The 15109-nt window shown below is 39.2% G+C and overlaps 1 protein-coding gene across 1 annotated transcript in view; it reads right to left on the bottom strand.

Moving 5' to 3' along the window:
• The window catches only part of LOC130906557 (polypeptide N-acetylgalactosaminyltransferase 10-like), a 58095-nt gene extending 43575 nt beyond the window's left edge, over positions 1–14520 (bottom strand). The window contains exons 1-2 of the mRNA XM_057821015.1: positions 14232–14520; positions 1387–1489 (exon numbers count right to left, since the gene is read on the bottom strand). Coding sequence (XP_057676998.1) covers positions 1387–1489; positions 14232–14393 — 265 coding nt within the window. The 5' untranslated portion in view covers positions 14394–14520. The remainder of the gene's footprint in view (positions 1–1386; positions 1490–14231) is intronic.
• Between the last annotated feature and the right edge of the window lie 589 nt (positions 14521–15109).

Here is a 15109-nt window from a genome sequence, read left to right as displayed (position 1 = left end):
TGTGTCACCCACCTGTGCCTCATTATCTTGTTACCCCATATCTGTATTTAAGTTCCCCATGTGCTGTCTGTTCATGTTGTATCATTGTCTATTTGTACATCCAAGCCCATGTTCAAATTCCTCTAAAATTTTGATTTTTAAAGTTTTGATACCTTTTCGTTTGATCCCCTGGTTTTTTGATTGAACTTTGTATTTTTGTTAACTGTTATGAAAGCATTTTGAGTTCCCACACACCCGTCCTTTTCTTTTGTTTTCAATGCGATTGGGTCCACCTCATCCTTGACACCCAGACAATAAAAATCGGAATAATAATAATAAATAATAAATAATGTAACGAATCGGGTTGTTATGTGGCGGTTGTGTTTTGCATGCTGTTCCTGAACGCACAGTGTGACTGACAACAGAGTGAGAGAGGTGCGGTAGAGTTTTCACTTTCTCTTTTCATGTTGTTTTAGGCGTCAGCTACGGCAGCTAGCAGCGCTGCTACTAAACATTAAAAACGGCAAACGTGGCGGAACTTTGGCTTTAATTTACTGTTTTTAACATATGTTAAATTGAAATATGTTTAATGTTTGCATTTTTGTGCCTTTTGGAGCAAAAGAAAAATGCCATTATTCTGGGTGGGCGAGTATGTTGTCTTCTGGGCTGAGGAGGTTGTTGGTGTCACGGAATGGCATCATTGGCTATCGCCTTATAAATCTGCACTGCCCTCAAGGGCCTGGCATGAATATTACATCGTTTTCACGCGGAATTGCGACATCGTTCGAATGGAGACAGAACGATATAAATGCACACATGAAATTGATCGTATTCTCGGAGCGTCACCATGTAAACGACCCCTTAAGTTCAATGGTTGGTGTCTTTTTTTCCACCACCTGTACTAACCTACTTGGGACCCATGTTGATTTCTCTCACATGAAAATCTGCCGCGTGTCCATTCTGCGAGACAACAATGAAATTGCGACGCGATCGTAAATCGTGCCATTTGGAGCTTGTCGTCATATGTCGAGCAAGTGACGAGTCAAATTTTACATCGGATGTCGAAAGAATCGTCTGTCGAGGTACCACTGTATACTGTATGTATAAATAAACACCGCCATCTTAGTAACCACTACTTTCTATTATAACTGCTCAGCATCACTGTTTATCCGTCAACCTGGCCCCAGTGGCGATGTTAGTTTCTCATTTATAACAGCTGCAGCGGCTCAATTCCGTTCCAGCTCGACAGGTGAATATTTACCAGTTTATTAACAAATCAGTCGATCAACTGCATAATACAAATGGAAAAAAGAGGATTTCTCAAGCAAGCTGTTTGTGCAATGTGACCTGACGTATTGTTATGCAACACATTTCATTTTTGTAAACAATCATTCAAATTTTGCTCACCAAGTCTGGCAGCATCCCTCCTAATGGCGTCGTAGTCATGCCAGTCTATCCGACGCACGCCATCTTGCCCCACCTGGGCATCCTTTCTCATCTGGCTCAGCGCCTGTGTGGAAGGAAGAGAATCTTTCATTAAAGGTTACGGAAAAGCAATATTTAACAGTCCTAATCGATACAACTCCTGTTTAAGGTAATCGTCGTTGGTTAACCGATTTGTTTGCTGCGGAGCAAGCTCAATCAAGATAAGCAGCTCAGTATTTTGAAATTTGAATTTTGTTCTTATGGGTTTTTTATGTTGTATTCGTGGAAATTGATAAAAAGACAAATGGTTGATTCCGAACAAAATGACAGTTTTTTGGGGGTATGAAGTCTTGTGAATATTATTTGGTTGTACTGTTGGTAAAAATGAACAAGAATTGTGACACTGGGTTCGGCTGCTTAATTGCCGTAAAGAAATATATATATATGGTGGAAAACGCAGACAAGACTGAAAAAGCAGTTTCTGCTCTTGCACCCCTCTTTAAAATAAACTGCAGTATTTTAAGCCAAAAGAACTGTTGTGTTTGATAGAACAATATGTCTATATGCTGACATACCAGATTCATGGTGCATTAAGCCCCCGAACTATTTTTAATTTGTCCGTTTTACCCTGGAAACCCCCGTTTACAGACATCGCGCAACCACTTTTGTTTCAACTCAGCCATAAAACGAAGGTAATTAATTACATGTATTATTCAAAATGTCTGTCATTTTTAGATTAGAATCATTAATTGGTGTCTAATATTTCATTTTTAATTTTTTTTTTTTTAAACTACTTTAAAAAGTTATTCACTCTCATATTTTAAACTTTTAAACAAATTATGTCACAATGAAAAAAATGGTGTCTGTAAAAACGTCACTGATATCTACCTTATAACTATCGCTTAATTGTAATTTTTTTTTTTGTTACTGTCGCATTTTCTCTGATATGTTAGATGAAAAATAATCGATCCAAACAAAGAAAAACTGGAAAAAAAAAAAAAAAAAGTTTAAAAGGGTAAATATATGAAAGAGAAAATCTCGACCACTCCTTGATGTCTGCAGTTTCTGCATCGCGACCCTTGTTATATTACCATGTTTCACCCATAAAATCCCCAATAAATCCAGCTGTGGTCATTCAAAGCTGTGTCTTGAGACTCAGTGATACATGCTACATGGAGTTTTTGGATCAAAAAAAGGTAAGTACGCGACAATATCTTGTTAAAGTCATGGCGTCTGTAATTCTGCTCTCGCGTGCTCTCACCTCCAGATAGGGTTTTGCTGTTTAAAAAAAACTTTTTTTTTTTTTGTTTTGTTTTTTTTGTTTGTTTGTTTGTTTGTTTTTAAATGCCCTCCTGTTCAAACATTTTCTTCCATCAGAAAATTGAGATTTTAAGCTTTCCAATGATGTATCATACAGTACATGCATATTGGGCAATTTTGAAAGTTGGCCAAATTGGGGGGTTCAGAGCGCAACTTCAAGTCACCAGAGTGTTTTCCGCCATTTTTTTTTTTTAATTAAAAATTGAAAAAAAAAAAAACGGAAATGACCAATTCACAATAGTGGGAGAGTAACTGGGCATTTTGGAAAATGCCTTCCGGAGATTTTGGGGGGGATGTACAGTACTCACGATAGCTAGACATACCTAACATATTTTACGCTGGTTGTTGAAACCCAACCCTAACCCATGAGCTGAATTTTTAAAAAGAATTATGGGGAACAAGTATGGCTAAAATCGTCCACTAACGTGGGTGTTTTTGAGCAATACGGCAGACCTGCTATGGTTTTGGGGCTTGGCTACTTGAGACTTTGTGGGTTTACTCAAAAAGGTCACTCACACCAAACTTTTATCTTGTGATTTGAAATCAAGTTTGAAGTAGTGTTGGAAACAAACTATGTTTGTCATCACCCATTTTTTCATTGGACGAAAAATGGACTGTTACAGGTCACTCATCCTCCGTTCCTGCCTCACTGAGCCATGTTTACAGCTAGCAGTTTTTGTTGTTGTTTTTTTTAACTGAAAATCTAATACATCAGGAAAAAAATAATTATGACCACACGAGCACGTTTGTAGGGGGAAAAAAGCTTCCACTTCCGCATTCTTTCATTTTGAAGTACATTCATAACAATGGGCGAAAAATAATTGTCTATAATACTCCCATCCTTCGCATGTGTTCTTCAATATGAAGCACTGCAAGAGTTTGTAAATACATGGAAGCAAAAGATTACTTGTCTAGTTTACTCGAAATGTAAACATTGGTCTCATGTGTGACGTAGGGACAATGTTTGTCGCAGTTAGTGACGTTTCCACAGTTAAATCTTCAGCTATTAGTGTCCAGATGATGGCGCCACAAAGGCAAAATTTGCACATCTTCACTCCGGCCGCAGTTTTCAAGAACCCTCGCTTAAATGTGCGCGTGGATGATAGGCCATACCGTAGAAAAAGTTGTTTTCTAGACATGGCCTGACTCTGCTATGCACACCTGTCACCAATCGCCACCCTTAACTCCACTTTGCAATTAACTGCCTGCCACTATGAGAGCACGGTCTACACATCATTCAATGGCAGAGCTTGTCCTAACCACGTATGGTGAAGTACAGGCCACTCAATTGACCAACTTTGCGACTTATTGAATCTTCCTTTTTTCACAGCAACTCCAAGCCGTCGCGGCCTCCCAACTCCGTCCAGAGATGTGCGGTGCCACCGCTTCTCACCAATTTCTTTCTATTACTTTGTTTAATAAACACGCCCTCTGGCTCCTTCTCATTTCTGACTCCACGTTGCTGCGGTTTTGGGTCACACCCTCCAGCCACCATAACAAAGATGAGAATAAAGCCCACATGAACAATCAATAACTACAACAGAATCAGTATGCATTTTATCTGATTAAACATTTTTTTTAATCATTAATAGATAATGCTTGGCATTTAGTCAAATAAAATTTCACTAAAAAACAGCATGTGGCTGACTAAATGCACTGAAAAGTAAAATGGGCGATTGGAACCGGGCTTAAACTAGAGTGAACTTTATTCATGAACAGAAAAATTAACACTAGCTTGTACTCTGAATTAAAATGAAAATTAGGGGGGAAAAAAAACTGCGGACAAGACTGAATTGGGAATGGCTGAATGACTAATGTGGCCGTTTCGGCATAATTCATGTGTCCTTGTGGACTATCATTTGGGTCTACCAAATGTCATTTTGCTAAGTGGAACTGTCTTCGGGTGCTGAATTCAAAACCTGTCTGGACATGCAAAAGCTTATTTGGCCTAAGAATAACGCAAGCAATACGAAGCAATTTCAAGAGCGCCCTAAAATAATTTTCTCGGCAAAAAGCTGGGGATGTTAAATATGGGGGATGGGAGACACAGGCAGAGGGGCACAAGAGGATATGCAGTAGAAATAAGTCACCCCCCAGTGTCTCAGTCTGAACTCACACACATACACACGCAAAGGGAACAATCAAAGTCTGTCTAAAAAAGCCAAAGTCACTCAGCTTTGATGCCCCACAAATACAAGTGGACATATTAATCTGGCTTTCAAGTGATTTCAATTTAATTTGCTTATTCCCTTTCATCTGACATGATCTCATAACACAAACAAGAATTCCCAGTGAATTACCAATTGTACATGTCGGACTGTCAAAAAAACAAACACAAACAAACAAACAAAAATCATTCACTGTTTTTACTGTGGGGGATACCACAGGTAATTTGTGCAACTACACTAAAGGTCAATGGACCATAATGCATTGCAGCAATAGGAACGACACAATAAATCCCTCGGTGCTATTTTGGGTTAAAAAAAAATCACAAATATACTAAACTGAAGGCCACAAGTTCACAGATATACAGCACTAAATGTAAGGCCTGACACTTTAATAAATGTGGTTGGCATTGTTGTTTTGATTGACATACAGTATGTTAATGCTTTTACAAATTTACACTGGTACCTCTACATACGAAGTAAATTAGTTCCAGGACCTTGTTTGTCAATCGAAATGGTCGTATGTCGAGCAGGGTTTTCCCATAAGAATACATTATAATTCCATTAATTCGTTCCACAGCCCAAAAACCTGAACTAAATTCTTAATAAATGCTGCTGGCCCTACTTCAAACAGCAATTACACAGAACAAAACATATAAATTATGAATAAAAATAATAATAATAATATAAATAATAATAATAATAATACCGCTGTCAAATTTATCGCGTTAACGGGCGGTAATTAATTTTTTAAATTAATCACGTTAAAATATTTGACGCATTTAACGCATGCGCGGAATGACCCGCTCCTGCATTGCCTCAAACAGATTACAATGATGCCGTTTTTTTTTTAACATTGAGAGCTAAGGGGCAAAGAAAGGCAAGTAGACACAGGCGTTCATTGGTCTGCGCCGTTAATTGGCATAAGCTCCGGCAACTCCTTCATAAAAAACATAAGTATTGAGGTGATGTGGGGAAAAATGACAGGAGATTATCTTTTTCTTAACACTTGCTGCAACTGTGCCCCATACATCGCACGACTCCAAGATACAGCGCACTTTAATGAACACAATGCAGAACATATACCATTTGCAGCCACCACTGACAGTCATGGTTGCCCAACTTTCTATCATGCATTTGGACGGAACAGTTAAGTCGCTACCGCTATCAATTAGTGAAAGCAGAACAAAAATAATATTCCTATCTCTCAAAAAAAAAAAAAACATTCACAAAAAGAAAAGCGCTCAATGCAAAGAGAACTGGCATTCCCAATCAAAATAGCTATGCAAAATACACATAATACTTACTCAGATTTTGGTCAAACTCTATTCAAACATTTCGTTTAGCTCAACAAATACACTGGATGGCAATATTTAGTCACAATATACAAACTATCAGAGGTCTCGTACGTTGTGAAGCCAGCACTCAAATGACGTGGATGGACCAGTAAGCAGGGAACTACGGCGTCAGCCGAGGGACAAAACACACTCATTGGCTTTATTTCTAAGTAATTTAAAACTCACCATTGACACCTTGTGGTGTATTTCAATCACTACCTTACGTAGTTAAAGACACTGTGGAAGAACGGCAGGGAGCCCGTGTCACGTCACCGCTCGGCGACGTCAACAATGGCGAGCTACTAGTTTATTTTTTGATTGAAAATTTTACAAATTTTATTGAAACGAAAACATTAAGAGGGGTTTTAATATAAAATTACTATAACTTGTACTAACATTTATTTTTTAAGAACTACAAGTCTTTCTATCCGTGGCTCCCTTTAAAAGAAAGAATGTTAATAATGTTAATGCCATCTTGTGGATTTGTTGTTATAATAAACAAATACAGTACGTATGTACAGTATGTTGAATGTATATATCCATCTTGTGTCTTATCTTTCCATTCCATCAATAATTTACAAAAAAAATGCAATTGCAATTAATTACGATTAATTAATTTTTAAGCTGTGATTAACTCGATTAAAAATTTTAATCGTTTGACAGCCCTAAATAATACCTGGAATAATGTAACGAATTGGGTTCTCAAGTGGCGGATGTGTTTTTCGTGGTGTACCTGAACGCACCGTGTGGCTGACTTGACAGAGTGAGAGAGGACTTTTTATTTTCACTTTCCATGTTCAGCTACGGCGGACAGTAGGTATGTTGCACAAGTTCTGAAATAAATGATTCAAAACCTGACGAAGCTGGTGATTTTTGGGCGATGTTACCACAATGCCAATTGTCACCTTAACTTATAAAGACTGGCGAACAGAAGTTGGAGGAGGACCGCCAAGATCGTAGACATTCTACGGCATATTGTCGAGCCAGTTCAGAGACGCGTACATCGCGCTCATATTTTTCTATCATTTCAGTCTTCATTTCAATGGTAAACCTCCCTTTCAAATGTTGAGTTACCATCTTATTTTCATAATATAGTGATTTATTTTTATTTTATATTACATAGTTTCTCACACAAATGTATCTTAATGTCTTCATCACTATGCAAGTATTCAGATTTTATTCTCAAATACTTATATCCGAATATTGGTTTACATAAATAATTGAATGACTGATTCTCACAAAGGTTTTCTTCATAATATTATACAATTCCCATGTTAAATCTTAATTATCCCAACATTATGTTTTGTTTCTAGCACTATGATTTTATTTTCATTGTTTTAAAATAGACTTTTGTGCATTTATTTTCATGGCATTGTGATTTGATTCTCATAATTTCATGATATTTTTCTGATAATACTACAACTTTATGCCCGCAACGTTTTTTTTTTGGTAATGATCGTTTACATTGGGCTACTATGATCCAAACGTTACAAATTTCTCCTCATTACATCAGGCCGCAATTTGAGCCAGGAAAAACCCAGATCTAGCAGGCAGACTTGTAGTAAATCACGCTTGCCTTCTTCACCAACAAAAATGTCAGCGCAATCATGGTCATTCATTGGTCAAAGGAACCAAATCCCACCGTAAGAGCGATAATACCACTGCATCATGTTCATTCTCTCAACGCCCCACTGCAAGGGTCGATACCTCTCGCTTTCAGCTTCCTCCTCACCACCTACTGGGAGATAGCAGTCACTCTTTGGTTCCGCCCCCTGACTCCCACTTGCTCCAGCCGCTTCCTCATCTGTCGCCATCTCCCACCTCAGCCTACTCGCCGTTGGTCACGTCTCACTTGAGCAAGTCTTTCAGTGCTGGAAAAAATACTAAAACCTCTTTCAGGGCCATTCACTGCACTCACTAAGACTGTAGTGACAGAATGTGTCAAATAACAAGTTATGTTACACACTGTTACACACATACTGTTCACTGTTACTGCCATATACAGAATAATTGATTTTTCACAGGCCAGTGCATTAGTCTATGGTGTATGGTCAGCGAATACTTTATGTGACTTTTGACAAACACAGACTTTTCTACTGATTCTCAAGCTGATAAAACGGATAAACAGCCAAGAGATCGTAAATGTGATTAAAAAGAAACAAAATTCTTGGTGGTCGTTCCACTAACTTTTTATTTTGCCTGCCGGAGAATAGGAATCTGAGTGTCCTTGTGGTCTGAATAGTTTTAATGAATAGTTTTATTGAATCACAGGGGAGTGTTACAGTATATACTCATATTGGGGTTCTTCATTTTTATATTTATTAGGAGAAGGCAGTGAACAAGAAGAGGTTACCAGACAGATGAGGAGAAGAACAAACAACAACGAGAAATACATTATTACAGGCCTATGCTACCTATGAACATAGTAGTGCTATGGTTAGCTAATTATATTTACCAGAGGACTCCATGTGGAGGGCCTGATAACTGAGGAGGAAGCGGAGAGAAAGTGAGTCAAATGCAGGGGTGATTAGGCAGGGAGAAGCGTACACAATTCAGCAAATGAGATGTGGGAAACCTAGTATGCTGTAAATAACCTCTAAGTGTGGATATGTTGACATCCGATTCTATGCCACCTGATCGCTAATCCTGGCACTCACAATCTCTCGACCTGAGTGTGTCTAATTGTACCCAGTCATGCGTAAACCCACTCAAACCAATCCCAGCCAATCAGGGTGAAGGGAACGCGGCTCACCCCTCCTACCGCAGCTCCGGCAAAGGGGCCCCTGTCATCCCTCCACGACCCAGGGCAGATCCCTGTAGTATCCACGCCCCCATGAACCAGCCCTCAGAGAAGGGATGAAGAGACGCCCACCCCACGCACGCCCCCACCACCACCCATCCACCTGGACCCTCAGCCACCGGCGCAAACCCCCCAAACGACGCGGCACACAACAAGACCCCCACGGACAACTAGGCCAAGGGCAGGAAAGGATCCACACCCAAAGGGGGCGACACCCCGTCGTCCCACCGGTGCCCAGCTGGCGAGGAGGATGCCGGGGCAGAAAAGAAAGCAGAAGAACGCCAAGTGGCCACCGCGGGGCAGAGCTGGACAGGAGCTCCAACCACTCCACCACTGCTACCGACAGCCCAGGGAGCCCCACCATATTGAAAAATGTGGGGGAACACCTACCGTCCTATCACTGTGCCTGCCAGGACTGGCAACCACTACCCAGCACTGTGATGGGGTTGTGTGGGGAGGTTAGTGCAGTGTTATGCATTAAAATAGGAGACACCGACTGAGAGGGCAGGGGGACCGCGATGTGGACGTTCTTTCCAGCCGCACATTCCACCGCCCCTCGTTGTAGCTCCCCCGTGAAGGAATGGTGGGGCCGGAAGCAGGAGGGCAAATGTCATGTCACCCCCCGCCCGACCCAACTGACCCCAGCCGCCCCACACTCTGAATTTTGTAGGTAAATTTGCTTTAATAGAAACCTTTTTTAAGCGTTACGGCTCTATATTATGGTGGCATAATGTGAATTCCCACTGCAACATGCCACCGTTCATCATTTGCTCTGCTTGATGATCCGTAAAAGGCGCAGCAACAGACAAATTAGGAACAAAACGCATGTCTCCGCTTTGTGTTTGGCTGAATCCCGGGGGGCTGGTACTGCTTCAGTCGAGTAGTTGGTTAAAAAAATAAAAAATCAATACGCTAATCCCATTCAGCTTTTTCCCACATAAGTCTTGTTAGAGGCGTTTGTAGCGCACATTTGCTTCCCCTTGTTGGTTTGCGTCTGCTTCACTCAGAGATGACACGGCGAGTGCGGGAAAGCAGCCCAGCGAGATCAGAGTGGATTAAATTCGACGAGACGATGCCTTGTATACCACATGAAAAAGAACGCACATGCCATGTCGCTCTGAGGGAGGGGTTGGAAGGGTGTGCATGTGTGTATATACCGCCAACAGCCTTCCTTTTAAAATTGATTTTTCCATTATTTAAAATAAATGATTTTTTTGGTCACGCTGTCAGAAATGAAAATGCTCTAGCATGATTGTTATATGAAGGTATGTTGATGTTGTCAATAATAACAAGCCTCCCCCCGTTTTATAAGAACAATTTTGAAGTTATACTGGTACCACGAAATGTTTGCACCCCTGTAAAATGTACCATATTAAAATATTCCTCAAAGGTTTCCTCAAAATACACAAAAGTGCAAAATGCTTTACTGATTTTTCTTGAGACTCTGATGTGTCACACTAATACTATGCCTTGTCATGCTAAAATACTTTATTGTGCTCCTAAATGCGCTTTAACATTAGGTTATGTTACATTGTTAAGTTATTTTACGTTTACGTATTTTACATTTCTAATTGTATGTTGCTACATTACTCTGTTTTGTTATTATGTTATGTTAACACATGTTTACATTAGATTATTGTTGTGTTGTATTACATTGTTGTGTTAAAATGTTACACTGATTTTTTTTTATATTATTATGCTATGTTAAATTCAATTACATTGTGAAATTATCAGTTTATGTTGTTACGTTACATTGTGATGTCACACTGTTATGCTAAATTGTTACAATGATCCCTCGTTTTTCGCGGTTGATGGGTACCGGAACCTGCCACGATAACTGAAAAACTGCGAAGTAACACCCCCCTCCCTCCAAAACAACCTCAATGTTCATTGTATTTAGATTTAGCTTTGGAAAGAATTTCCCCAAAGTATTATTTAAAAAAAAAACAAAAAAAAACTTTAATGTATATATTTTAATAAATGTGTTTTTAAACACTTCAAATGTAATAATTAAGATAATTTTTAAACATGTTACTGTCCCACCAAATTATTTTTAAACAAGAATAAACTAGAAAAATGCTTGTCTTTATTAAATGCTTCACTGATTGAGTACACTCAAATCCGCTCAAGCTGCTCACTTACACGCAATGAGTTGCCACAGCAACTGTTTAACAAGCTAAAGGGTAACTGACGCATGCGGCGCTTTCAAGTTTCGGCTTCCAAGCATAAACGACAAGATCAACCCTGATAGTCTGTCAATCATCGTGATTTTTAATAAGCACCTCCAGTGCACTGCCAGACCACGAAAAGCATCCCTTCTTTGAGTGAGTCCACTCAAATCCGCTCAAGCTGCTCACTTACACATAATGATCACTTACACATAAACTGATCACTGTGAAATGTTAATTGTTTTGTAATGAATTTTAGTTTCACGGTGTCGTGAGGACGTTTGGAAAATAAAGAAACCTTGCACATCAGTCGATCTCACATCGTCATTCCGAGGGGCTGCTACAAGTTGCCATAGCAACTGTTTAACAAGCTAAAGGATGACTGACGCATGCGGCGCTTTGAAGTTTTGGCTTCCAAGCATCTATGGCAAGATAAAACATTAACATCTGTCATCATCGTTAACTTTAATAAGCAACTCCAGTGCACTGCCGGACCAAGAAAAGCAGCAGGAGGTAGCAGGAGACTACATGATCGGATCTGGACAGCTCATTTGTATTTATTTTTTTAATTGGAAAAAAAATCTGCAATGGACTGAGGGCGCGAAGTTTGAAGCGCGAAGTAACGAGGGATCACTGTACTTAACATTGATATGCTACATTGTTACATTACATGGTAATGTTTCATTGTCACATTATTGCTTACATTCTCATGTTACTTTATTGTATATGTTGTTGTTACATTATTACATTAATTTGGTAACTTATGTTTTTACATATTATTACTATGTTATTATCTAGTCACACAAAAGTATTGTCGAACTGTTACATTACATTGCAAACTTGCAGCATTGTGCTGGTATACTGCACAGTTACAAAACACTTATACATTACGCTGTTACATTGTTATCTTACGTCAAGCTTTTAACTACGCTGTTGCATTAAATTTCTTGCGTGCTAAATTGCATTCAACTTTCAACTATTGTGTTTACCTTTTTTTTTACCACTAAATTGAGAAATTAAAATTTTACATTAATCTGTTAGGTACGCTGTTACTTTCTTACATGAGCTTGTTACATTAACCTATTACGCGCCCCTGTTGTCTTATCTTTAATATGCCATTTGGTTACATTATGTATGCATTATGCCAGAACACTTGTGGCCAAACTATTACACAAAGGGCCGCAGTGAGTGCATGTTTTCATTCCAAATAATCAAGAGGACACATTTTCACCCATCTGGCATCTTTCAATAATCAGTTAATTGTAATCAGGTACCACTTGTTTCAGCAGAAACGTAATTGGTTAAAATGTCTGTGCTCGATCGGTTGGACCGAACACCTGCACCCACAGCAGCTCTTGAGGACCAGTCTTTGCAACAAAACAGTCAGTTTCAAAAGAGTCCTTTTCAATTGCAAATCCATCAAATTATAGAGAACTTTCTGTAGAACTAAAAAAAAATAAAGTTCTAACCGTCGGATCCTAATTAAAGCCAAGCAAACCATTGTGCAAAAATAATTAAAAGGCCCAGATTTAATTGACTTTCAGAATCCCTGCGAGTCTCCCCAAAATTAAGCTCATTTATGAATAGTTGGCAATTGATAAATGGATCAATTCTGCTGTGATGGCATATCACGTAATTAGCATTGAGGCTGTTAAAAAAATCACCAGGGACCATTGAAGCAATCTTTGGTGAGAGAAGTAGAAGATAGAAAAAAAAAAGTTATTTCTTAGAGGAAATTAATGACATTGGTTCCATATGTGGGAACTTTGAATAAAAATGAGTTGTGATCTTTTAAAGGTTATTTAGAGTAAGGTCAAGCAGCACTCTCATTAAGAAAGACGTTGATAAACAGCGCATTTTTGGCGGGCTTTTTCATTTTCTTTGTGTCATTGAGAAACTCAATAACTAATACAAGTACTCGTGTCTGCTTACTGTTTCATTGTGTTAAACATCAGGCAGTATTTGACTAAAGGAATAATTGATTTTCTGTTTAGAAAAATATGATTTGAAAAATATCTGGTTAAATTTTGTCTCATGAAGATGAACAACCAAAATATTAGGTACAGCGCAAAGTAGTGTAAAATCACAGCACACTAAAATCTATGCAGTCTTTGAAGTCACATATAATCATTTACTATAATAAGTCTGCAGGGATAAGGTTTGTTATCTAAAATGGATGGACAGTCATTGATCACCCACTTCTTTTGCCAAAAGTCAGACGGAATTGGCTCCTGCTACCCACTGCAGCCCAATAGAAGGGATGGATGATAATTAAGGGTGTATCCCGCGTCTATTGTTAAATTTCAGATGGGAATATAGTTTCAAAAATGGATGGAAATGGTCTGATTCTCCGCTTCTTTTGTTTAACGTAAGCTGGGCAGCATGTCTGAGTCAGTAAAGGTTGTAATCGCCCAGCACAAAAGGATATGCGGACGACCCTCAACCCAGGACAAACTGGTAATTCTGTATCATTAGAATGATAATTGTGAAAGTGCTATGGCTAATCAGAAGGTAGAAAAGCATAACACACAAGACAAAGCCATTTTAACGAGTAAAACCGCTATAGAAAAAGGACAGATGGGTTGACCCTCTAGGTTGGACCCGCTTTATTTGACAAAAGATGGGTTACGCTCCAGTTAATGGAAATAGATGGAAGTTTATTTGTTGCCCTAATTCTTTTAGGATATGTTCTAGTGATATAAAACATGAATGTATGAATGCCAATCGAATGTACACCTGGTTATTTAGTCAAAAGCCATCTGGGAACAAAAGTAGGGCTTCAGTTTTGAAAAGTAAATGTAAATTAATTTGATCAAAAAGACTGAATTTTCTCTATATTTCTTATTAACTAGATTACATTAAGGTGAATTTAATAGTTCAGATGATGGGGAATTCTGTTGGGTTGTTCACGACTAGTTCTTGTTAAGTTTCCACAGTAAATCGTGTCCGAGCATAGTTCAGGACCACGGAGAGTTCCCCAGCCTCCCCACGCAAAGCTACAAGCAATCCTAAAACCATCAGTACCACCACCGCTCACCTGTTTCTGCTGGACGCCACCCGGTTCGTCCGCCGTGGTTGCCGCCGGTCGGTCGAACACTCGATCCCGGTACAAGGACCACAGGCCAACGTTGGGGAGGAAGAGTAAAGCCACGATGAGCAGCCCTGCGAACTGCAGCAGCCGCTTTTCCTTCCGTCTCATTGCTCTGGGAGAGATGAACAAGTCGAGGGAACGTAGCGGCGGTAGCCGAGCGGAAGTGAACGAGCCCCGGCAGACTGTCAGGCTTCTCTCCCCGCTCTTCTCCTCCTCCTCCTCCTCCTACACGGCGGACAACTTTCACACTGAGAGCCAGACCCTAAAGCGCAGCGCTTTCAAAGTAATAGGCGCTCGGAAGGAGACGTCACTTCTCTTTGAGTTTTTCAAAATAAAAGTACGTGTTACATATTTTTAAAGATGTATATTTTTCAAATACCTTTCTATAATACACTATACCGAAAGTGAATATATATGACCTGTCTCGCTTAATGTGCAAATCTAATTAAAAAAGAAAAGAAAGAGAATGTTCCCAGACTCGTGTGACTGTGAGGTTGTGAGGATAAGCAGTAGGGATGATGAATGAATGGATAAAATACAAACATATCCCCCCAAAAAGAAAGTTAAATTTAAAATTACTATTTTTGCATGTTCAAATGAATTTATACGGCGGAAAACACAGACAAGACTGAAAAAGCAGTTTCTGCTCTTGCAACCCTCTTTAAAATAAACTGCTGTATTTTAAGGCAAGGCAAGGCAAATTTATTTATATAGCACAATTCAACACAAGGCAATTCAAAGTGCTTTATAAGACATGAAGATCATAAAAATCACATTTAAATCAATACAACGTAAAAAGCAGGACAATCAAAATAGGAAATAAA

Source organism: Corythoichthys intestinalis, chromosome 18 (assembly GCF_030265065.1).
Source record: "Corythoichthys intestinalis isolate RoL2023-P3 chromosome 18, ASM3026506v1, whole genome shotgun sequence".
In the NCBI taxonomy this organism is placed as follows: Eukaryota; Metazoa; Chordata; class Actinopteri; order Syngnathiformes; family Syngnathidae; genus Corythoichthys; species Corythoichthys intestinalis.
Note: the sequence above shows the minus strand (reverse complement) of the source record. Positions and strands in the feature narration are given on the sequence as shown.